At 30.7% G+C, this 26,318-nt stretch overlaps 1 protein-coding gene across 1 annotated transcript; it reads left to right on the top strand.

Annotated features, from left to right (window-relative positions):
* The first annotated feature begins 1,720 nt into the window (after window positions 1–1,720).
* On the top strand, window positions 1,721–5,409 carry LOC129880420 (ultraviolet-B receptor UVR8). Its single transcript, XM_055954449.1, has 7 exons — window positions 1,721–2,043; window positions 2,542–2,582; window positions 2,693–2,967; window positions 3,063–3,412; window positions 3,502–3,903; window positions 4,146–4,533; window positions 4,912–5,409. Exons 3-7 carry the CDS (start codon window positions 2,749–2,751, stop codon window positions 5,152–5,154), a joined length of 1,602 nt encoding a protein of 533 aa, XP_055810424.1. The 5' UTR covers window positions 1,721–2,043; window positions 2,542–2,582; window positions 2,693–2,748; the 3' UTR covers window positions 5,155–5,409.
* The last annotated feature ends 20,909 nt before the right edge of the window (window positions 5,410–26,318 follow it).

Here is a 26,318-nt window from a genome sequence, read left to right as displayed (position 1 = left end):
ATGATTAAGACTTATTCAAACCAAATAAATAATTAAATCTTAATGTAAAAATAATGCACTTAATGATTTAAGGCCTAAACTATGCAGATCTGCATTAAATGCAAACAAATGAGGCCCTAGAATTTTTTGTCTCTGGAGTAATCGAGGCTCGTTTCCTCATCCAGATGTCTCACTTGGCCTAATTTACGGGCAGAGGCTGGGTTGTCCTCCCATTCTCTCTCTCATTTTCCATCTTTGTCCTTACTCCTTTAATTATTCTTGTTCTTGAGGGTGTTCCGGACCTTGTAAGCACCTAAATTCCACTGATTATAATATATCCGAGGATGGAGGGATCGTTACTATGGTAAGTATCAACAGACAAATCATAATGTTTAGTCCCAGATATGACAACCATTTTTCAGGGGATAAATTTTGGTGGTGCAACAAATAGTTAGACCAATACGTCAAAATAATATCTTAATTGTCTCCCTACAAACGATATCAAACTGTTTATCAAAAAAGTTTGTCATTCCGGATAACAATAGATTTGTAAAGAGGAGTTGAAGACAACTGAATTAAGCTCGATCAAGATCCATTTAGATAAACCAACAAAGTAGAGATTAAATACAAGAATGTAAACTAGTCAAAGAAAGGAAAAAATACAAGAGAAGAAAAGGGGTCAAATGCCCTATTTCATCATAACCCTAAAATGGAACTTCTCATCTTTTTGGAGAGGGCAATTCATGCCTTTCTCTCTTCTGAGCAGGTTCTTTTTATAGGCCAAAACCTATGCCATATTGTGAAAAAACTATATGTTAGTTTTGAAAAGGCTATTTTAGTAGCATGTGACTAAGCTCTGACATTGGGCTCGAGACCGATTGGAACAAACCAACTCTAGACTCGATGCTAACCAATGATCTAACCAGGGATTAATATGAGGGTGCGATAGTTGAATTTTTTTTGGCGGGGGAAAGGGAGGCTTTGGTTGTATCGAGGCAATGTACCAGTCCAATTCATACCGAGGATTGCGATCCCAGGATTCTCCTGGACTGAGGTAAAGAGGATCAATGTCTCTCCGATTTGAATTCAGGCATGTGTCGTAAGTTGGTTTATCCATTTATCGAGCGTGAATTTTACCCCTACAATTATCTAATAAGCAATTATATAGATGACTATTGTATTGAAACTTAAAGGGAAAGTTTTCATTAGGTTTAAATACGTATTTTTATGTTCTAAAAATACTTGAAGAATCACCGAAAACGGCGATGGCGGTGGTGGCAAGAGAGAGGTTTTTCGATGCTATTTTGTTATCTCATACTTTGAGATTGTGATGAAAAATAAAAAATTATGATAAAATAAAGAATGAAGAAGGAGGGGACAATAGGTATGCGTGAAGAAGAAGAGACGTTGGAATAGAGTGTAAGGAGGATTTTGTTTATTTTTTCACTTTAAATTTTTATCCGACACTCATGCTTTTATTTTTTTATTTTTTTTTACCACATCAATTTTAGAGATAAATAAACTTACTTTTAAATATTAATAATCCATAAAGTAATACCCATGCTCCATGGGTAAAACAAAACAAGAAAAAGAGGGTATTGTGGTAGTCTAAAAATTAGTATTGAGTTACCACAAGGTAACAAGAAGGGTGACGTGCAAAAAGCAACCAGCGTAGTTTGAGGGTACACAGCAATGATGGATATGCAATGTGTGGGTGTCAGTATATATATCCAAGCCTCTAGCTTTGGTTTTCTCTTGAGAGACACCTCATCATCTTCCCTTCGGTTCCACCCTTTATATATACTTCTGAGAACAAAATAATCCCATTTTTTATTTAGCTAAAATTGAAATTCTTCCAAAAAAAATACATCCCATCAAATCACCTATTTTTTCTGCTTATATCGCTATCCAAAAAGTAAAATAAAAGTTAAAAAAGAAAAAACGCTTGATCAGTCTTTTGATCTGATACCCACTTGGTTACTCATCTTGTTTGATCAGAATAGTATAGATTTCTTGAAAAAAAATTCACATGGGTTTTGAGGAATCTTTGGGGCTCTTTGTCATGTAATAATTTTTTGTTTTTTTCTTTCTTTCTTGAATTTGATGTTTTCTTGGATCTTTGATGATCAAAATGTAGAGACTTTTAAGAGTTACCCATGTATATTTATTATATAATTCTCACTTGTAGCTAGGATCATCTGATGGTCTTTAGACCCTTAGCACAATAAAGATCAAAACTTTATTATGTTTGATTGATTGATCATTAATTTTATTTGAGAATTTCTTTTGTGAGGTGGAATAGGAATATCCTCTGTTGAAGGATTGGTATTTTGGTATCCTTCACGTTACAGTTACCTTTGCCTTTCTGTATCTGTAACCCTTGAGTTGGGTTTCTTGTAGAATCTGTCTCTGTTGCTTCCTGCTGTAAATTACTGTATTTCTTGACTTTTTATGGTTTCTATGTCTTGAGTTTGAACATTATTTGATAAGATCATAGGCTTGAGTTGTAATTTCCTTTTCGTCAAATCTGTTTGAGTGATGATGATTTTCTATTGTTTGTAGGTGTGAGGCTTGAAATTTTTGTGATCAGCTTCCAATTTAAGGTAAACTTCAAGATTCTTCTTGCTAAAAATGGAAACTTTTGTGCTAGATAATTGTTGGAATGTGCTCAGAGAGTAATTTCTTATGTATGTGCATTTTTTTGGTTTTATAGTGATTTAGAAATCCTCCCATTGCCTAATTGGGGCACTGCAGAATCTAGCAGTGCCCATGGACGCTTCGACGAGTGGAACCTCGAGTGTTCAATACCATAACATTGCTGAACAACCTATTGCTGCTACTATTGTAACCTCAACATTTCAAAGACAAGTGCGGCACTGCTTTGGGAATGTGACTCCTGGCGAATTCCCATTGTCAGCCAACCCGTCTATCGTTCTTCATGTGCTTACTGGATGTAATTTGGATCCACAGGACCTTGCAACTCTAGAGGCAAGTGTTTGTTTACTTGGTGTTGTACACATTAAATCATTAATTTGGCTTTGAATTGATGGTGCTGCTCATTTCCTTTATAATGTGTCTTGCAGGCTACTTGCTCTTTCTTTCTGCAGCCTGCTAACTTTGCACCCGATAACGAGCTCTCCTTAGCAGAGCTGGCAGCTCTTGATATGTGCCGAAAAAGAGCTATATTTAAGCCAATGACTCAGGAGCAATGTCATGATCTGAAGCAAAAATGTGGGGGCTCCTGGAAGCTTGTTCTAAGATTCCTGCTAGCTGGGGAAGCATGTTCCAGGCGGGAAAAATCACACGCAGTAGCTGGCCCTGGTCATAGTATTGCTGTGAGTGCAAAAGGAGTTGCGTACTCATTCGGGTCTAATAGCTCAGGGCAGCTTGGAAATGGAACCACAGAAGAGGAATGGCGGCCTCACCCAATTAGGTTCCTAATTTTCTATATATATACCTCAAGTTGTATGGCTAAGTGAATTGAGAAACACAGGGAGTTTAATAGAGCTTTCTATTTTCCAGATCACTTCAAGGCATTCGTGTTATTCAGGCAGCTGTTGGGGCTGGCAGGACTATGCTGATCAGTGACACTGGGAAGGTGTATGCATTTGGCAAAGATTCGTTTGGCGAAGCTGAGTACGGCGTCCAAGGAAATAAAGTAGTGACAACTCCTCAGCTGGTTGAATCTTTAAAAGACATCTTTGTTGTACAAGCTGCAATTGGGAATTTCTTCACTGCAGTATTATCAAGAGAAGGAAGGGTTTATACATTCTCTTGGGGAAATGAAACTAAACTTGGTCATCAAACTGAGCAAGCTGATCTGGAACCCCGTCCATTATTAGGCGCATTAGAGAATATCCCAGTGGTGCAAATTGCAGCAGGATATTGCTACCTTCTTGCTCTGGCTTGTCAACCTAGTGGCATGTAAGCTCCCTCTTCATCTTTTAGAAAGTCTGTTTCATTTTCTTGAGAATAAGTCACTTTCTGTACCAAAAATTACATCTGATATACCCATGTTGATCACTCAATGTCCTAACCTAGCTAGCGACTATTTTGAATAGCTTACAAGAATCTCAATGTTTTCTCCTTTAGCATCATGTCATGAGTAGCACATCAAGAAATGAGTCTCCTAAGAGATTTCTTTGACATCTTTTGGCAAACATCAGGTCTGTGTATTCTGTTGGTTGTGGATTGGGTGGAAAGCTTGGTCATGGAACACGAACTGATGAAAAAGTCCCGAGGTTAATTGAACAGTTTCAAACTTTGAATATTCAACCTGCAGTTGTTGCAGCTGGGGCTTGGCATGCTGCTGTTGTAGGGAATGATGGAAGGGTCTGTACATGGGGTTGGGGTCGTTATGGGTGCTTGGGTCACGGTAATGAAGACTGTGAATCAGCTCCTAAGGTAGTGGAAGCACTAAGCAACGTAAAGGCTGTTTATGTTGCTACAGGTGACTATACAACCTTTGTGGTTTCTGATGACGGAAATGTTTATTCATTTGGTTGTGGAGAATCATCTAGTCTAGGGCATAATACTGCTGCCGCTGAAGCACAGGTTTGGCCTTCTCATAATTTTGGTTTCTCATATTGTTTTTTCGTCAAGAATGAGATGCTGGATATAGTTTTAGAAGTCTATTCGCCTGCATACCTTGTCCAGCTTACTTATTGCTTTAGTCTGTTCTGGATATTCTTTTTCGTTTCTCTCTCTTCGGTTCCTTCTTGAATATTTTACATGTGTTCGGGTGCATATAGGCTTGGATTTACTAGAATAGGAGAACATTGAACATCTTGTAAAAACATAGAGTGGCCACCTGAACAATGATCCTGTTGGATATCAAGTGAAAATGTTAAAAGTTTCACTATTTTTTTCCTATCCCGCTGAAGTTGAGTTCTTCTAACTCTTTGTTTACAAAATGACCATTCCGAATTTCAGGGTAACAGGCACTCAAATGTTTTATTCCCTGAAGTTGTAACATCATTGAAGCAGCTGAATGAAAGAGTGGTGCAGATAAGTCTCACTAATTCAATATACTGGAATGCCCACACATTTGCATTGACAGAATCTGGTAAGCTGTATGCATTTGGCGCGGGCGATAAGGGACAGCTAGGTGTGGAGCTCAGTGCCAACCAAACCGAAAGGGCAATCCCGGAGAGGGTTGACATTGATCTCAGTTAAACATTAGATTATTCCTTCTCTTTCACATATTTATGCATTGCTAGTTTATAATTCTCATTAACCTCATCGTGCGTTACATCTGCTGTTTAATTTCCATCTGTAAATAGAAACAAATGATTGTGAAGAAGCATAGGTTTTTAGGATCTGCACAAGTTTAACCTCCTAAGAAATTGTTGGCTCTTGGCCACAAGCAGTAAATAGTTGATACAATTCGTTAAGGTTGATTTTTCACAAAGTACTCATTTGCTCTGCTCATTTTAATCTTTCAATTCTATGTTCTACGTTCTAATATGTTTAGAGCGTACTCAGTCTGAACTCACGGACTGTAGATCCCAAGTTCGCCTCCAATACACACTATAATCACTAGGATTATGCTATAGAAGTGTCGACATTGACGTCGAGGCTTGAAGGGGGTGCTAGAGGAAATTTGTGGATTTATTTATTGGTGTAGTAAGAAGGGGATACAACCAGTTGAAGTTTCTATGCTCTCTATTTCATTCTATTTGTGCTTTTTCCTGGGATGTGTACTTGCTTTCTAATTGTTTTCTTCTTGTTTTTTTTGTGTGTGTGGTTCTCTATTGGTAGTGTAACTTGGACAATATTCAATAGGACCACGGAATAATTTATGGCATAATACATAAATATGTCATTTAACTTGACCTCATTTTACATTTATGTTCTCCAACTTTGAGTGTGCACAATTAGGCACTTAAACTTGTATAAAATTGAACAAGTAGACACACATGTCCTACGTGGCACAATATACGTAGGATGTCACATAGGACACAAAATTGACATTTAGGATGTCATGTAGGACGAATGTGTCTATTTGTTCAAGTTTTGGATAGTTAAAAAGTCTACTTGTGCATTAGTAAAGTTAAAGATCATAGTTGTCAGTTGAAGCCAAGGTAAGGGTCATATTTATGTATTATGTTATAATTTATTGCATGCTTGCCACTTTAGACTAGAGGACGTTGATTGCAACCTTAATGTTGATTAAAACTTTAGTTGCTTTATTAATTAATAGTTTGGTCCAAAAATGCCGCTATTGTTATGGTTGCTTATGTAACTTGAGGTTCTATATCTTTCAATGGAGTGAATATTAGCAGGAAAAAATCATCCGAGGATGAGAAATACTAAGGGATCGTTCGGTTGGGAACAAGTATCCCAGGATTAATTATCATGTAATTAGCTATTTTGGGATAAGGTTGAATAACTTATCACATCATTGCGGTATAAATGGTGGGATAAGTTATTCCAAACTTGTTAATCAAACAAGACATTAAAATTTTATCTCTGAACTATTTTTTTATTTCAAAACTATTTATGTTTATCTCTTACACCAAATGACCACTAAATTGATAACTATTTTATTAGATACCTATTTTATTAGCTTCTCTTTAGTAAAAATAAATAAGAGCTATACCATTACACGTATTACTGTTTTGTTGCATTCTTGTTTTGGTTAGATCTCTAAATGTAATATTATGATCGTGGAGGTGAATTCATGATTTTAACTTGATGGGTTCGACTTTTAATATGTGTAACACTAAATTAGTTATAACTGTATGATTATGTGTTCATATTTGATGTTGGTTGAAAATTGTAGTGCGTTTTCATATAAAAAAACTATATTATGCGTTGAAAAGCACGGGATCTACCCTTGTACGCGTGAGAGCGTTTAAGGGTGTGATTTAGTAGTAAATGAATGATGGGTTTGATTTAGTAGTAAATGAATAATTTAGTAGTAAATGAATGGCTTAGGTCATAGATTTAAGTTGAAATTTGAAAATTTAAAGTACTAATTTTTGAAATTTAAAGTTCTGTTTGGACATGCATTATGCTTGAAAAACAATTAAAATATTATGAGTGGGAGTCCTAAAAATTTAAAAATTGGTCTGAATTAGTTTTTGGAAATTTAGAAATATTTGAAGATCAAATTTTATGGCCAAATAATATTTAAAAATAATTTTTTAAAATTTGTTTCAAAATCTTTGTCAAAAGCTAGCTAAGTGAAATTTATGAAGAAAGAATGGAGTTCAAAGTTTAAATCTCAATTGAGACAAATACATAAGGTAATTTTTTTGGGTTTACTTTCACTGTTTTAATTTATGTGATATAATTTTTTTTTAGTCAATTTAAAAGAAGATGAGACACTTCCTTATTTGAAATATGTTTAAGGACACTATTCCTATTTTACCTTAATTGGGTTTCACTTATTTGACAAAAAAAAAATATTTAAAAGTTCATTTATTTTATAGATAACTTTCAAATCTTGCAAAATCTTATTTCTTAAATATCATGATCAATCAAGATACGTTTTAATGGATAAAGTATCAAATATTTGTATTGAAAGATATGAAGGATCTAATGAAATAATCGATGTTTTGACGTTAATTAGATCCGGAAATCAGCTATATAAAAAATGTAATGCACGTGTAAGGTGGAAAAAGTCAGTCTAAACTAAGCGTATTGTATTTAACAAGAATATTTTTAGTCATAGCTAAACATATTGCATTTTACCACAAAGCTTTTAGGAATATGTTCCTATATAAGAATATTTTCCAATATGGATTAACTTGGAAGCCCAAAATGAAGAGCCTGCAGTATAATGGGCTAAAATTCATTGTAGTGGAGAGCGTTTGGACTGAAATTGAGCGGGTCAAAAAAATTGAATTAACAGATGGACTGAAATTGAGAGGGACTAACACTGCTCAATGCTTGTTTGGGTTAAGATGAATTGGATCATGATGAACTAAATGATGAGTCATAATCCAATTCCTCTTATTTGGGTCATTTGTACAAATGCCCTTATATGGGTTGGTGTTTAAGTTTTACCCTTTAAATTCGTGGTTATTAAATTTTGCTCTTCAATGTTTTATGTATTAAATAAGTGGCTGAAAATTCATCTGATACTGAAATAACAAATAGCTTTTTATGATATATAAGTTTATATTTTCGTATCATAATATCATACAAGTATCATATCGTAAAAGGCATAACAAGTTATGTCCCTGACACCGAAATAACAAACAATATTTTGAGACATAGGTTTATAGATTTCTATCATAATATCTCACAAATTAATGTCATAAAAAGCATAAAAAGTTATGTGTATGCCGAAATGACAATATTCCACCAGTTATATAGTAAAAGACATAACAAATAGAGGTAGCTCAACAAAGTTTGTGGCTTAATATAGATTTTCCATTTGAATTGAATTGAAACATTGTTGATCTTAGGTAAGATGTTAGCACTTTTCATTTTGAAAACTTCTTTTTAATATGCAACTGTTATAGGAGTTGTTAACATTGTGTTGTAAGCAAATATATCCATTTGAAAATAATCTAAGTCTTTTTATCTAATTAAGTTTATTTAAATATTATCTGTTATGTGTGTAATTTTTCTTAACATTTTTAATTTGAAATAAATGTAAGTTATTAATATCTGAGTAACATTATATTTTTATGAAGCTTTCATGATTAAGGCAAAAAAATTTCATGTTCCTATCATCTGGTTATCTTAGTTTTTTACCACTTAATAAAAAAAATATATTGTTTTATATTTGAAGTTGCTCAAATCTGTTTTTTCAGTTCTATTTTATTTTTTAAAACTAAAAGTACTTGAAAAAAATTATTTTATAAACCTACTATTATTGAAAAATGGGGTCCCAAAAATTTTGGGCTAAAATATTTGCTTTATCGGCTTTACCCAAGAGCCGACACTGAACACTAGTTATGTCATATGTCGATAGGATATAATGTATTTCAACAATACAGAAAAAGAAAAAAAACAGAACTGCACATATACTCTACTCTCCCAGATTAGCTATTAAATTTTTCTCTCTAGAAAAAGATTTTTTTAAAAAAAACATATCCCCCAAAAGGTGCAACTCCAATTTCTGAACACTACAACAAATTTTAGAAAGTATCATATAATTTATGCTGCATAACTAAGCTTATGCCAAGTGCAAAAATATTTCTCTAAATACATGGTGAGCGAATTAGGTCAGAATAAATAAGGGTAATTTGTGCAAAAACTTGCCCAATTTAACTTAATTTTTATCATTTAAATTTTAGAGATACTAATAAATTTTCTTACCAAATATCCACAAATAAATCTTTATAAATTTATCTACTTGTATAACAACAAAATTTTAAAAATTATATTTTTGGCTAAATAAGTATAATTTCTATCGATGCATATCACCGATTCATTCAAATATTTTATCACAATTTTCTTTTTGGTCTTTCCAAAAAAAAATATCACTATTCAATATTTGAAAGTTATTTAATTTTAAATTTCCTTTTTTGAAATTATAATAACTTATATATTGCTTAACTTTCTATCAAGTAGAAAAAATAATAAAAGTTAAATTAACTAAAAAATTAAATTAATATAAAATCTAAAAAAGACAATTGTTAAGTCATTTAGTTGCCTGCATAATAATGCAACATGGAATCAGTGATATTAAGTTTAATATCAATCTAATTTAAGTGATAAGTTATATATTATTTTTGAGAGATAAAATATAAAATAAGAATATGAATCATGTTGGTAATAAGTTGATAAAAATATTTGTTAGTTTTGGTTGCTTACTAAGCACTCAACGAATTAGGTTCTTTGAGTAACTATGTAAGAAATTAATTTGGGGAAAGTAAATCAACATAAGATTATATGAAAAAAAAATCAAAAATCATAACCTATTTTTTAAAACTCTTCTCTAAACTTGAGTCCAAACTCCAAACAGATTTACAACCGGCCTTGCAACACCTAAAAAATTGTTCTCAATAACCTCTACCCTCTTAATCTTCAATGGTCGTACCCTGATGAATGAAATTCCTTATAACAAACAAGACAATACCTAATATAAGCTTCAAGAATTAATAATTAAGATCCGATCTTGGAACCACGCCAAGAAAATCAGATATTACAAACTAAAGATTTGTATAAATAAAACATGATAAGAATATATTCTTTGTTGTAACAATAACTTTTTCTTTAAGATTCTTCGTGAAGAACTGAGAACACTCTGAGGACTTTGTATTTGTGTACATTCAAACGCCAAAGGTTGGATGTCATGTTGTTTATATAGGAGTAAGTAGTCGTCTTCAATTGTCCAAGCCAACTTAGATTTGTTGAAGTCTTTTCATGAATTCAACCCTAAGTTGACTTGGTCTTCTTCTTGTTGTTGCACGTGAAAATCTTTGATCTCCTTATTTTAAACTAACTTCATATGTAATATATGGTAACTTTTCTTGTATAACTTTTTCAATTATTGAATTCTATCGTATTGCAATCCATGGTGACCGCATGAGGATCCTCAATATTCTTCAAACTTGATAATTTCTTTCTCTAGTAAGATTAACAAGTTCTCTGATGAGTTGATGTTGGGTGTATTTACTATTTGCATACCTTTTAGTTAAGCTTTTTTCAGGTTTTTAATTTGTTTTAAGGATAATCAAGTTAAATACGCTTTACTTTTAATCATCTTAAAACAAACCTCAAGGGGTCGCAAAAGGTATCCCAACGCTAAGGGGGTCGAATTCACTCCACTCTAAAATTTTGCTCCCTGCACGATCAAGGCCAAGACAAGACAAGGTACCTCGCGGAGCCAAAGCCGAAGGTAAGGCTCACTGCCTCGCGCGCGGGAATGCCCAAATTTTTTTTCTTTTTCCCTTTTAGGTGTTTGTAACTATTATAAAAGCCTAGACTTAGTCGTTTGTTTTGTTAGAGATGAATATTATGGAATCACAGAGCAAGAGTGAAGGCAAAATTATCTTAGGATTAACTCTTCACCTTTTTTTACTTAACATCATTTCTTATTTGATATATGAATTATAGCTTTTGTATTGAATGGATAAATATACTCTTTCTAGGGTTATGACTCATCTCCAAACAAGTATATGGACCTTGGGTTGGCGGTGTATTTTGATCCACATTGCATATAATCATATTGCATAGCCTACCACTTACCTTGTCTCTCCGTCCCACTTGATGCCATTATACTTATTTATCGGAGCTATCTTCTCTCCATTTTTCGTTAGTTAATAGAATTCACGCATATGACTTAGCTAGTATACATTACATATTTTTTATGATATAGTTGTATAACCCTTGTTTGGTCAGGTCTCTAATGCCTTCGAGTACATGTGTTCTCGTTCCCACACTACATCTATTGTATTTTAGATGTCGATTTCAGTGCTAGTAGGCCTAGCTGGTTGATTATTGTGTGAAGTTGTGTTTTCCGAAAGCTTTGGTGAGCTACTTGATGTTCATAGTGATGCATGACTTCATCTTTCTTATTTTTCTCTATTTTTATTATTTCAGACAATATTGTAGCTTGAAACAATTGTATAAAGTCTTTAGATTCTCTTGTACTTATGACACTAGTCTTTGGTGTATTTTATTATTTCGCACTTTTTTTTAATATTCTACAAAGCTTGATGTTGAGACTTTACTTCCGTTATTTTTGTTACTTTATCATATTGATATAATATTCGATTTGATTTTTGGATTGTGATATATTTTTACCGCCTTTCTTCGTGTATGTCTTATTTATACATATGTATCCCACTGTATATTTTTATATATCACACGTATGTTATGTGTGCTAGTACTATACATATATGGCATTTACATGCTATATATATAAGTATATAAATACAAGTGACATAAATCGACATACAAGTTATGATAAGCACATGACGTACAACATCATATTGACGTTTTCAACTCTAAAATTTTACTTCACACCAATTTAAATTACCTTCAATCTCTCTCAAATTTTGTATATAGTCTCATCGAGATATTTTCTACGAATTCCAACCACACCACTAAAACAAGTATTAAAAATTTTGATACTTGAATTGAAGCTACAATAGGGTCTTTAATGATGATTCTTTCAAATCTTTTTTCAACTATTCATCAAGTTAGGGAATCACAATTCATTATTGCGAACACAAGATAATAGTGGGTAAAATCGTGGAGATATATATGGATAGGTAAATCACTATTGACAAGTTTGAATGTTGCAACTTTGCAAGTGTTGGTTCTTCTTTTGAAGTCTTCCCTCTTGATCGATAAGTGGTTTGCATCGTTGTTTTGCATAATATAAAAGATTTAATGTATGGTCATTCTCTTCCCCTTTTGAAATTATATCCCTTGCGCATTTCCACTATTTTGGTAGCAAAATATATGACAAAATTGATTTTGAGCAATCGTATTTGATGGGTGTTTCATTATCTAGTTGTGTGATGACAGCAATTGTTGAGAATAAATTATCTATTTTGTGTCCATATAGATGAAAACATGCTTCAGACTTTGTTCACTAGTTGTCCTTTGATTGTTAAAGTTCATTTTGGACATTGTACTGAGCTAAAAAAATCGAGTTGTTAGAATCTTTAAAAGATCATGTCAGTTTCAATTACTAGTGACCAATAACTTGTTAAAATCCCTGCACCATGGCCTAAACATATGTCTTATTCTAGTCACTTTCTAAAAGAATTAGGATATTAATGAATATTGTTAGATTATGAAACTCTTAGAACTATCACATGTAAGAATATCTGGTGAATTTCTTGAGCACCTTATTTCTAGATCTCAATCCTTTTGAGAGTTTGATATTAGTTCACGTTTATAAAACTTAAAAGGTTGAAAAAAATTTAACATTTGCGAGAGAATCCATAAAATACTTGAAGATTCCTTTTTATAAGTATATGACATTTTTTAAAAAACAAGACCACTATCTTTTTTGTCAAATCTACCCTTCCAATGTGGAGGTTAATTAGGTGAGATATTTAAGCTAGAGAAGAGAAATTGTTTAGACAAATTGTCTTATGATTAAGAAGGTGAAAAAAGAAACTCTTTTAGAGCCTGTTTTGATGGATTTATTTTAAGTAATTTATAAGTTGAAAATTGCTTATAAGTTAAAAAAAAAAATATGTGCAGCCCAATTTATTTATTTTTGACTTATAAGTGATTTTCAACTTATAAGTTGCTTAAAATAAATTCATCCAAACAAATTCAATTATTTATTGAGATTTATTTTAAGCACAAAATAACTTCAAATAAATCAATCAAACACTCAAAAAACTAAAAACAACTCAATCCAAATGGGCTCTAAAATATTCGCTTTACTCATCATAAGTAAGGAAGGCAGGATGGAATAGTGTTAACATTAATTGTGGAATGAGGTTACTGGTGATTGATGTGAAGTACGGTTTAATTATTTCTCTACAACAATTGGTGGAGACCCTACACAAGATGTTGAATCTGCCACCACATATGCCCTTTCTTGTTTTATTTTTATGGCTTGATGTTTGATATCTGCATTGAATAATAATTAAATTTGAATTTACGTTGAAATTTTTTATATTAAAAAGTAAAAGTGATTCCTAAAAAATATGACGTTGTACTCAAGAAGGACTCAAGCACAAAAATTCTGATTAAAATTAAAAAAATATATTCATCACTCCACCGCAACTCTAGTTGGTCCGTCCTTATTTATTTTCTTCACAATAGTTAATACTCAACGCCAATAATTAATTAATGCCACTTTCTCTGACACATTATATTTCTTCATATTTCTGCACTTGTTGGTTTTTCCATGTGTCTCATTTAATGGTGTCACTGCTGAAAGAAAAGAAAGGGCACAGTTAAATACTAAAAATACTCTAGCTAGCTATAATTTGTCGGCAACACAATTACTTTTTCTTTAATTTAATCCAAACCCAAAAATTTTAATTGATTTTGCTACAACTATTTTATTTAAATAGTTTTTTTTTGTTGTTGTTGTTTTTTACTTATGCAGGCAATGTTTTAGTATTATGAAATTAGTTTTTGAACATATTTACACAGATAGTTTATACAAATTAATGACGCATATGATTAAGACTACGTTCAATAATACTAAAAGTCACTTGGGCGTCTCCAATCTACTCTCTATTTTACCCTTCAAATATAGAGAATAGAGAGTAAAGTAGAGGTGAATTGGAGATGGTCTTAACCGTCACTAAATTACATATTTTATATATGTTGTTTGAGAAACTATATATTTGATCGTGACATTAATCCTCTCCCAATTTTTTTTAAATAAAAAATGTCAAATAACGTGCACTACAGCCACATGGAACTCCTTCATCGGTTCATCCACTCCATCGCTATCTAGTCACTGCTAAAAAACCACTATTTTAATGTGAATTTGATTTTGATCATGCATTTTTTAGTGAGTTAATTCAATGAAAAATGAGTTAAAATATTATGTTCTATAATACAAATTTTTCACTAATTTGTGGTGAATTTTTTTTAAAAAAAAAATTCTAGTTGCAAACAATTTATTGTATAAAGAGGTTTTATTTTTGCTGAAATAGTATAAAGAGCATTCCACATATGTGGTGCTTTATGATGATTAGAAATGCCGACGTCGACCTCCACATGCATTCTCTAAGCACATGCACCTGCTTTATTATTCCTATGAGTAGATGTTCATACATATGATTTTGTGGACGTAAAAAATGCAATAATTCAAAGAAAATAATGACACAATGAAGACGTTATGCAATATAAATATAAATTTAAAAAGAATTTGATAATTAAAGATGTACGTAAGGATGAACAAATAAAAATCTTATCCAAATGGTTGAGTTGGTCAATCATGCTAAACGGTACGTTAAGTCGTTAATCGCGATGGCGCATGAAATTATGTTAGTTGGGTCAGGCTAAACGATATGTTAATCACGATGGTGCATCAAGTTAATTATGTTGATCTGTTGTAAACATACTTACGTTATAAGTCACAATGATGTATCAAATTATGTTGCGATTCGTCCGGCTAAACGATCGCATCAAGCTATATATGTTGGTTCGTGAGTTCAAGCTAGGCTCAGGCTAACTAATTTGGACTCCACAACATTCATTTTAAGTTGGTATTCCTTCAAAGAAACAGTAAGTGTAGTAATCATACATATTAATTATATTCACAAAAAATAATTTACCAGTCATAATTTATCACTTAATTCATGTATATCTATATTTGCTTAGGGTTTGGGATTTAAATGATTATATATATTTATATATAGTGGCGGATCCACCTTGTGATTAGGGGGTTTGGATCGGCAGAAAATTATATTATTTATATATATTTAAAATAATTTTTTATTCATATATAGTACATAGATGTCGAACCCCCTTTGACTAGTTAGTGTATTTACTTCTTCATATTTTGAATCTCTTAGTCAAAATCATGTCTCCTCCGCCACTATATATATATATATATATATATATATATATGTGGGGTTAATGTCTATCCATATATAGATTATACATATTGATTCAGTCTTGTTAGGAGCAAAATGAATGAGAATGTTGAAACGTTTCACAGAAACTCCCTTCCCCACTAAACTAAATTATTCCACTACATTTGGACCTAGCCTTTATTCTGACCAAAAAATCTCAATGCGTTATTAACTAACTATATAATATATTATGGTGTGAAATCGTTATTTTTTAGGTAAATACTTCCTCCATTTTAAAATAATTGAATTGCTGACATATTTTTCATATTTCAAATTAACTTAATTGTTCAATCTTCAAGAATAATTTTAGAATATTCTTTCATTTTTACTCTTCATTTGAATTTCCTATGTGATGAGTTCAAAAAACTTTAATAAACGTATAGTCATTCTAAAGAATAATTTGACAATAATTAATAAGGATAAAAAATGAAAAACAATGTCTAACTAATGTCTTAAAATTCTTTTCTTAAAGGATGTGAAACACCCCAATAATTCAATTATTTTAAAATAGAGAAAGTAACTAATTCAATTATGTGAAACACCCCAATAATGCTTATTATTTTGTAATAAATGCGTGCTCTTAAATTTATCACAATGAAAAAAAATAATCATTGCTTTGGCATCATTTATCTCCGATGCATTCTTTTTATAGATCCATTTCCGTATGACTTGGTAAAATAATGAAATATTAAAAAAAGACATTTTTAGTATGTCCACGTCATCACAATTGACATTTTTCTAGTCTTTGGTACGGACTAATACGAATTCATACGGGGCATCAAAACTAGTTTCATACACATGGACAACACATCACCACTTTTTTCTTTAAATTGAATGTTAATAACTCTAAGCTTCTTAATTTTATATCGGAAAGAGAATTAAAAACTGAAAGAAAAAAAAACTAACAATATAACGAGTTAAGAAATTTCCTAAAATTTTTATATTTTATGCTATATCTAAACAGGAGCATTGACTTCTTCATATATCATTTATGAGTCTTGTTTGGATGGTGTTATAGCTTATGACTTATAGGCATACGTCATAACTATTTTTAATTTATTTTTTATTATTTTATCTTAAAAATAAATATCAAAAAAATTATTTAACTAATTACGTGAAATTTATCAAAATATTTGGAAGCATTAAAATAAGTCAATTCAAACAAGCCACGTGTGTTTTTTATTTGGAAGAAATAGAATTGTCTTGTTGAAAAAATGCTCAACTTTATATTAAAGCAAAGGAGTAAAATTATAGGTAGAAAAAGATTATCATAACAGATTCAGTTTTTTAAAGAAGAATTGTATAGTTTGTTATGCAATACTTGTATTTGTAAAAATAGATTAGGCTGAAGATTCTTCGATGGAATATGTGGCAAGCACAAAAAGAAGTCATAATCCATCTAGAAGGTTGAAGGAAGCCAGACAATCGTCATCCCAACACTGGTCAATTTTAAAATATATATTTGGGATTTCTTCCTGATTTCATTTTGCTTCTCTCGATCGTCGAGCCTGATCGACTCGATTCTTTTCACGTCCAACAACTATCATCTTATAATTATTCCCAAAATATGGGGGAGATGTGTTAGAGCTAAACTATCCTTTAAATATCATTGTAAAATACATATGAATGTACAAAAACTCTACGAAATCATGGTTCATCTATTTTTTTGTGGAGTATTATTAATGACCGAACAAAACAAATTTAACTCGGTATATCTTAACATTTGAACTATACCGCGGATTGAATAGTCATATTTTGTATGGATTGAATCACATTATGATAAATTATGTATTAAAGTTGATTTCTAAGCACATTATTAGTGTACAAAAAAATTAAATATCAAAATAGAAGATTCAGAGGAACCTCATACCTATTGGCTATTGCATTGTGATGTAGGAGTTCGTCGAAATTTCTGGGATCATATGTGACTGCATATTAACTTTGTATTTTGGTGAATTTTATCCAAGCTAGTATTTTTATGTCAAATTAATAAAAAAATAATATTAGATTATCATTTGAAAGGAATCTAAAAAAATCAAAGCAAGAAAAATTGGAATCTCATTAAAGGTAAAATCATTGACCTCTAATGGTGTATATTGAACGGTTTGTGACTAGTGTGAAATTATTATGAGTAATTAGAACCATGAAAAATTCTTGAGTTTGTCAAGAATGAGATTTTGACATAAAAATTCTAGTTTTCAAAAAGGGCAAAAATTTGTAAAATTCTATTAAAGTTTTAATCTTTATCAGTACTTTCATTGATTGTAGAGTAATTAATTGAGCGTTGGGGAATTCATTTGAAAATATTTTAACGGATTGAGGTATATCTCATTTTAAACGTACTTTTAATCTTAAGGATGATTTGAATAGGAATTTATGTGCGCATCGAGCCTACCTATTTTTATTTGTACTAAAATATATGTACATGAACATGTTTTAGCCATGCGTATGAAATTATTGAATTTACATTTAATGTGATGACCTTTAACGTGTTTTTGATTCCATGAACGAGTTGTTAAACTTGTAACTTGATAAATGAATTTGAATATAAGTTTTTAATCAATTTATGACTTTGAATCACCGCTACAATGCGAAAGTGAATTTAAACAAATTTGACTATTATAGCATTGTTTAGCCTTGTTATTTGGGAGGATGAATAGTCGGTATGGATCCTAACGCATCGTCTTTGAACTTGTAATATATATGTCCGTCCTTTAAACATGTCTTTCACGACTTTGGACCATGACATTTTATCTGCTAGATACAACAAGATGGAAGCAATCAAACTCAATACACAATGATTCCGAATACTTCGTCAAAGAAAGTTTCGATTTTACTCCACTTGAGCGGCCACATTTACATGACAATTTTCCTTAATACAATATGATTTGTATGTCAATTTCTAGTCATGATCATTTTCACAACACTACATAGTTAATATTTTTGAGGAAATTACGAATTCTTTAATTTAAAAGCTCCTTCAGATCCCATTCTTATTTTGTCATGAAAATTAATTCTATAACTAGAGGAAAATGACTCATGACAGCAGACCTTATGTAAACGAAATATGAGAAAAGGCATAAATTTCCCTCTGAAATTATACCGAAAAGTCAGTTATACACTTAAACTATCATGGCGATCTATTACACACTTAAACTATCTAAAAGTAAAACTATTACACACCTGAACGCATAACACCACTCTCATAGTATGTGGTGTATTACACTCGCTACCACATGACGCCACGTCATAAATTATATTTTTTATATTTTTTTTCTTTTCTTTTCTTTATTAATTAGCTTTTCTTTTATTAACTATATTTTATACTAATTAACTCCTAATTAATTATTAACTATCCATCCGATTTTTTATATTTTTTTCTTTTCTTTTCTTTATTAATTAACTTTTTTTTATTAACACTATATTTTATACTAATTAAATCCTAATTAATTATTAACTACCCATCAATTATTAACCACCAATCCGATTTTTTATATTTCTTTTTTTTTTCTTTATTAATTAACTTTTGTTTTATTAACTATATTTTATACTAATTAACTCTTAATTAATTATTAACTACCCATCCGATTTTTTATATTTTTTCTTTTCTTTTCTTTATTAATTAACTTTTCTTTTATTAATTATATTTTATACTAATTAACTCCTAATTAATTATTAACCACCCATCCGACCCCCCCCCCCTCCCAAACCCCAATCGTCTTCTCCATCAAAATGGGGAGAAGAATTTTTCTTCTTCTTAATGGATTTTGAAAGGAAAAAAAATCAAGATTCAAAATGGAGAGTAAATAGAGGTGGGTGTAAAGAAGAAGATGGTAGGTGGATGTGAAGAAGAAAGGATATGGGGGTGGGCTGATTTTGTTTTAATTTTTTTTTTTACTTTAAAGGGTTTTGAAAGAAAAAAAATTAAGATTCAAAATGGGAGTAAATGGAAGTGGGTGTGAAGAAGAAAGGATGTGGGGTGGGTGATTTTGTTTTTTTAATTTACAGAATCTGACGCGCTTTTTTTTTGCCATGTCAGTTGTAGGGGGTAATAGTTTCACTTTTAGGTAGTTTAGGTGTGTAATAAATCGTCATGATAGTTTAAGTGTGTAACTGACTTTTTGGTACAATTTCAAAAGGGAATTTATGTCTTTTCTCAAAAAAATATCAAAAACCTAAGTCTTAGTCCCAATTAATATTGCTTATATGCATTTGCTTTCATTGTGCTTTATTCTTGACTAAATCTATTTCAAGATATTAGTTTTTGACAACTTCGTCCTGATGTAGAGAACAATTCTACCTAAGAACTATTTATACACTTAAAAGAATATTTATAGAAAAAAATTAAGCAAAAAGGTACATTTGTTAAGGAAAACTAGTCATATCATCAAAGTGCGACAAATATAATCTACGTAGAGATGTCACAATTTATTATTTATTATTTATTATTATTATTGGAAAAAGGAAGAAGTACTTTTTTGATTATGGATTGGAAAGAAAATTGCCTCCACCGGGATCGATACCTCCTTCAATATCTTTTGAGTTGGAGTCTGTTGTACAGTACTTGTCTAGTATAATTTATATTTTTTTTATGATTACAGATTATTATACAATAAAGGGGCAGATTTATTTAGTGTGCATAGAGTATTCACTCGAGCAGAACTTTTAAAAAAAATTGTAGCAGATGCAGATTTTCGTGAGGTTCAAAAAACAATAGGCATGTCTGAAAGGAAAATTTCCTTTATTAGCCTCAAGAATATGAGCCTTGTAGAAATGAAGGTTAAAAATATTTTACAAAAACTTTATGATATAATAATGTTAGAACAAAATATTTATTTAATGAAATAAACTAATCGACCGACACGTAATATTATTGAACGAGTGAATTTGTCGGTGCTTCTATTCATGCCTTAAAAGTCTAATCACTAACCTGTCGAGGCCATGATGTGTAATCTGTCCTTATATCCCATTTTGTCCAACAATTCAATTTGTCATTTTCAACATCTTTTCTTTTTGCCACTTTGTAATTTCTTAGAAGAAGAAAACAACCAATTTTATTTCAAAAGAATAGGTCCTTTTTTTTATAACATGTTGTGAAGTTTTTGAGTAGTGATTTCTCCGTTTTAATTGATGTGTTATTGATTTTTAAAAATTATTGTCTAAAATAATTTTTAAATATTTATGTGATTATAAATCATTTCATTAATGATAAAAAAAATTAACTTATTGCTAATTATGAAAAAGTGATAGTACTACCTCCATTTCAAAATAGGTGATGTTTTAGCTAGAACATACCCCTTAAGAAAATTATTCATGTCTAGAAAGTAATATATATATTTACTAATTTACCAAATATATTTTTACTAATTTACTCTTAATTAATACCTTGAAAAAACGAATAATGTCTTTTGAATTCCGCGAAACAACACTTCTTCTGAAATAAAATGAGAAGATAAAATAACACCACTTATTATGAAATGGAAGAAGTATTCATTTTAGGATGGAGTAAATAGAAAAATATGTCACGGATAAAGCAGTTGCTACGGAAGAAATCTATTCTTCCATCGATTATTATTTTTTTTGTAACGACCTGTTTCCATCGTTAGGGATAGGTCAATTGGAAAGGATTTTGGGCCAGCAAACTTCGGGTAGTAACTTCGAAAAATTTGAACCTAGGCCAGACTTGGACGAATTCTGAATCAAATGAAGTCTAGGGTGATCACATGAATAATGGGAGGTCAAATATATAATTTGATTGGACATGCTGATAGCCAAGACGAAACAGAGCATCTACGGCTTCGTGGAATCACATTCGGACGAGTAAAATTTTCGAAATTGAATTTGACGTGAAGGGTATAATTTTAATGCATTTTTAGAAGGGGTGTGTTGAGAAATGGGGGCTTAGAGCACAAACTCCGAGCTCACTGTTTTCGCATATCCTGCTAGAGCAGGACAATCGTGACTGAAGTCGTGATAAAGACCAAAAATGGTCTTTTCTGCAATAGTCAGTTTCTAAGACCCCAAGAGGCGACCTAGAGCGATTTCCATTGATTTTCCACAGATTTCCACGCTTAAGGTAAGATTTTTACTCCCTAGCTTCATACTATGAATCCTAAAAACTAGAAGTATGGGAGATAATCATTGGGGAAGGGTTTGAACTGAAAATCTATGTTGGAAAATAGCCCTAGGATAAAGTTATGATCATGGGTTTGGCCTAGGGAGGGAAATTATGTTATATTTCCTGATAGTTAGGCCATTGTATTGATCCTTGATATGGGAAGAGAAGGGGAAGGCCATTACATTGTAAGGTTGTGAAAGGTTGAATTTGAGGTAGGTAATAATCTAGTTTCCCGTATGTGTTTCATATACTTGTTAAATTGCTTCATGATATGCATGTGTGTATGTGAATAGGGAAATATGATAGATTATGGGTGAAATGATCATTTGTTGGCTTGTTATTGTGATGAACTTGTTCATGGTCGTATAAATGTTGTAAACATTGAATGTTTTGTGATTGTGATATCTTTGGATCGGGTGTCACGTTCCGACACATAATTTGAATTGGATGTCACGTTCTGACACGTACACATACTTGAATCGAGTGTCACGTTCTGACACATACTTGAATCGAGTGTCACGTTTCGACACAAACTTGATTGTTTGTAGGTGAAATTATAGCATGTGGAAGACATTGAGTTGTGATATTGAAATGTTGTTGACCTATTCTGTATATGTAAATATCTATTATGTTGAATTTACTTGTCTATGATCCGCTCACTGGCTAACCGCGTGATCCTGTCAATACATCATTGTTTTAGTGTGCTGATACTACTCTTGATCTGCCTTTTTGTTGAGTACATGACATATTCAGCCAATTGTGGAGAGATCTCGATTAGAAGATTAAGCTTGTTCGAGTTCGAGGGTGATCTGTTTGTTTCAAGCTGTCATGGACTCTTCCATGTTCTAGTCTCTTTTCTAGGACTAAGACTTTAGACACTGTTTTATTATTATGTTTTCTTGTGGGAGTGTTTACCTTTCCTTTTCAGACATTGTTAGAGTTTTGATACGAACGACTTTCAATTTCCTAGGGTGTTTCCGCACTTGTTATAGTTGATCTTTTTTTGCTGAATTTATGTGGACTCGGTCATTATTCTAGTCTATATCCTGCTTCTGCATATCTAAGCTTGTGTACATATTTTAATTTTTATTGTTGGGCTGTTAGAATGGTTCTCCCACCGAAGAGTTAGAGTGGTGTCAGTCACGACGGATTGGGATCGTGATAATTTTTAATTTAATGCAATACTTCCATACTCTTTTTACATCTTTAGATTATTAAAACAAATATTTACCAAACGCAAACTTAATAACTTAAACATCAATTTTGTTCACATGAAATGGGAGGAAAGGAAGATTATTTATGCATTGGTTGTACGATTTTACTGAAAAATTTCCATCGAATTTAATTTTGCATTATTATTCTTAGGGATATATAAGAGTGAATAGAAGAGCTTCCCGTAAATAGGATTTGACCGAAAAGCCCTCAACTTTCTATTGTAATTACTTAGATGTATCCAGTTATTGTTAGGGTCATTCAACTATTTTTGTACTTCCAATAAAGTATATCAATTCTATTGGCTGGTGAAGGCTGAAGCAGCTACTGTTAAAAATTTGTGTGTTGACTAATTTACCCTTCATGTAACTTCTTTAAGCTGACGTGGGTGTGTCATTCTTCTTCTAGATTCTCTGTTTTGTCCCTATCTTTTTTTTTATTACTTAAATTCACCGATGCAAAATAGTAAATATAGCAAACTTTATGGTCCTTTAATACTCCTTTAAAGGTCTGAATGGCGATGATAATCTACAAAGGCAGATGTGTTTCCTATTTTAATTTCGCGTCAGCCACATTAATTGGAAAAAAAAGTAATATATATTATTTAAAAATTATTAAAAATATGATAATTATTAATTTAAAATTTTTTAAATTATATAAAAATTTTAATTATAAAATTTTATTGACTTTTCCTTATTTCATCTATTATATTAAGTACTTTTTTCGTTCAATTTATTTATCTTACCTTTTTTTAGTATGTTACGCATTTAAAAACTATGAAGAAAAGGTATTACAAATCATAATAATTAATAATTTAAAATATTTTTAAAATATATTTAAATTTGCATGTCTCTCAAAATTTCACTTGTGTCACATAGATTTGAAAATTACATTAAAAGTACTATACTATAAACCACAATAATTAAAACACATATTAAAAATTTGTTTGAATCTCGAATTTTCATATGTGTCACGTAAATTAGGATAGAGAGAGTAACATAAGTTATTTTAATTATTTTTTCTAATTTCCTTTTTAGTATGTTGTGTAATTAAAAATTACAAAGAAAATGGTACTACAAATCACAATGTTTAACAACTTAAACATATATTAAAAATTTAATTGACTCTTAAAATTTGTCATATAAATTGGGACAAAAGGAGTAACATATATTATTTAAAAATTATGTTAAAAGTATTATAAATTACATCTTAATAATTAACAACTCATAATATTTAAAAATCATATAAAATTTGATGGGCTCTCATAATTTTATCTGTGCCATATAAATTTAGATAAATAAAAGAGATTAGAGTAAAAAACACACCTAAATTATCCCTCTTTTTTAAATTTCATACTTAAACTGTTGGAAGTGTGAGTTTCATATCTAAACTATCACTTATTAGTTTGAGAAACACACCTCTCTCTTTTATTCCACATCATGATGTGTGTGTTACACTCTCTCTTTCATTTTACAAAAAATTGACACATCACATTTCACATAGACAAAACATTCTACCTTGACAAAAATTAAATAAATTATTAAAATTAGTTAAATTTCATTTTTGCCCTGATCCAAAAATCGGATCCATTCTTTTTTTTTAATAATAAAAAAAGTTAAAATTAAATATTAAAGTATTACTATGCCTCACCCTCCAAAAAAAATTATAAAATAAAATATAAAATATATTTTTTACCCCACTCCACCACTTTTTCTCACCATACTCCCACCCACCCACCCACCCAAAATTTTTTGTTTTATTTTTATTTTTAAAATTTCTTTTATAAAAGTTTTTTAAAAAAATTATTACTTCATCTTCCTACCTACCACCCCCCTAAAATAATAATTTAGATATTATTTTTATATTTTTTAAAAAAATGTTTTTACCCCGCCCCACCTAACCCTTTGCTTCCAATTTTTTTTCTCATTTTGTGTTAGTTACATAAACATGATTTTAGTAAAGTACTTTTTACTTACCACATAACTTTTCTTAAAATAAAAAAAAAATTCTGTTATATTTGATACGCAAATAGAAAAAATATTTTCCTATGAACATATCAAACACATAAAGAGAAAAATAATAAAAAAATAATAAATAAATTAAGAGCGAAGGATTAGATGGGATGAATATAATTTTATTTTTTAAAAATAATAACATTTTTTTAGGAAGGAGTGGGAGTGGGGTGAAGTATGATTTTTTTTAAAATATTTTATACAAGAAATTTAAAATAATAAATAAAGGGACAGGGTATTGTCGAAGGAGGGGGGGTGGATGAATATAATTTTATTTTTTAAAAATAATAACATTTTTTTAGGAAGGAGTGGGGGTGGGGTGAAGTATGATTTTTTAAAAAATATTTTATACAAGAAATTTAAAATAATAAATAAAGGGACAGGGTATTGTCGAAGGAGGGGGGTGGAGGTGGTAGAGTGAGTGAGAAAAATATTTTTAACTTTTTTTGAAAAATAACTTTTAAAAAAAATAATTTTTTTTTTGGATAGAAATACTTTAGTTTAAACTTTTAAGTAATATTAATATTTAATTTAATTTTTTTGTCAATATAGAATATCTTATCCATGTGGAACACAATGTGGTAAGTTTTCAAAAATTAGAGAGAGTAGAGAGAGTGTATTACACACATCATTAAGATGTGTTTCTCAAATTAATAAGTGATAATTTAGGTATGAAACTTACATTTTCAATAGTTTATATATGAAACTTGAAAAAAAGGAATAGTTTATGTGTGTTTTTGACACTTATTTCTAAATAAAATAACATATATTGGGCTTGTGCTTGCACGGACTCATGTATCTAGTACTCCTTCCATTTAAAAAAGAATGGTCTCCTTTCCTTTTAATATGTTTCAAAAAGAATAACCCCTTTCCTTTTTCGGTAAAACTTTAATTTCAACTTTCCACGTGACATGTTTAAGGCCACAAGATTAAAGGATATTTTAGTACATTTGACATAATTTTAATTTAGGACACAAGATAGAAAAGTCTTCTTTATTTTCTTAAACTCCATGTCAAGTCAAATTAGGTCATTCTTTTTTAAACGAGGGAGTATCTTATATGAGGCAATAAAAACTTATGTTACCCAATGAACGATCCTAATCAATCATAAAAGATGGAATAATTAAAATAGAGAAAATTTCACAAATAACTACTATAAGTATCTTAATTATGCTTCTTAGCTACGGTTTGCCTAATTACGTTCCATAGCTATAGTTTCGCTTGCTTTGATATTTCTGTTTGTATAATTTACTGTCAATATATAAATGGGGTAAGTATATACAAATTCTGTATTTAGAAATTTAGAAATTTTTCAGAACTTATACAAATCGAATATATCAACATGATATTTATATACAAGCTAGGATAACCATATATAAATTTTGAATTTATACGATTAGAAAATTAACCAAACGGCATAAAGAAATTAATATTCAGTTAATACAACCAAGGATTAAGAAGTAACAATAACACGAGAGGTTGCATAGGATATATTATTTCCCAATACAACCAAACTTGATCATGTGC

Source organism: Solanum dulcamara, chromosome 2 (genome assembly GCF_947179165.1).
Source record: "Solanum dulcamara chromosome 2, daSolDulc1.2, whole genome shotgun sequence".
NCBI classification, from domain to species: Eukaryota; Viridiplantae; Streptophyta; class Magnoliopsida; order Solanales; family Solanaceae; genus Solanum; species Solanum dulcamara.
The sequence above is the reverse complement of the archived record's forward strand: the minus strand, read 5'-3'. Positions and strand labels throughout refer to the sequence as shown.

Coding starts and splice junctions, on each gene's coding strand:
- LOC129880420 (XM_055954449.1), top strand. CDS start 2,749: ATGGACGCTTCGACGAGTGGAACCTCGAGTGTTCAATACCATAACATT. Junction 3,413..3,501: donor TGGCGGCCTCACCCAATTAG/GTTCCTAATTTT, acceptor TCTATTTTCCAG/ATCACTTCAAGGCATTCGTG. Junction 4,534..4,911: donor CTGCTGCCGCTGAAGCACAG/GTTTGGCCTTCT, acceptor TCCGAATTTCAG/GGTAACAGGCACTCAAATGT.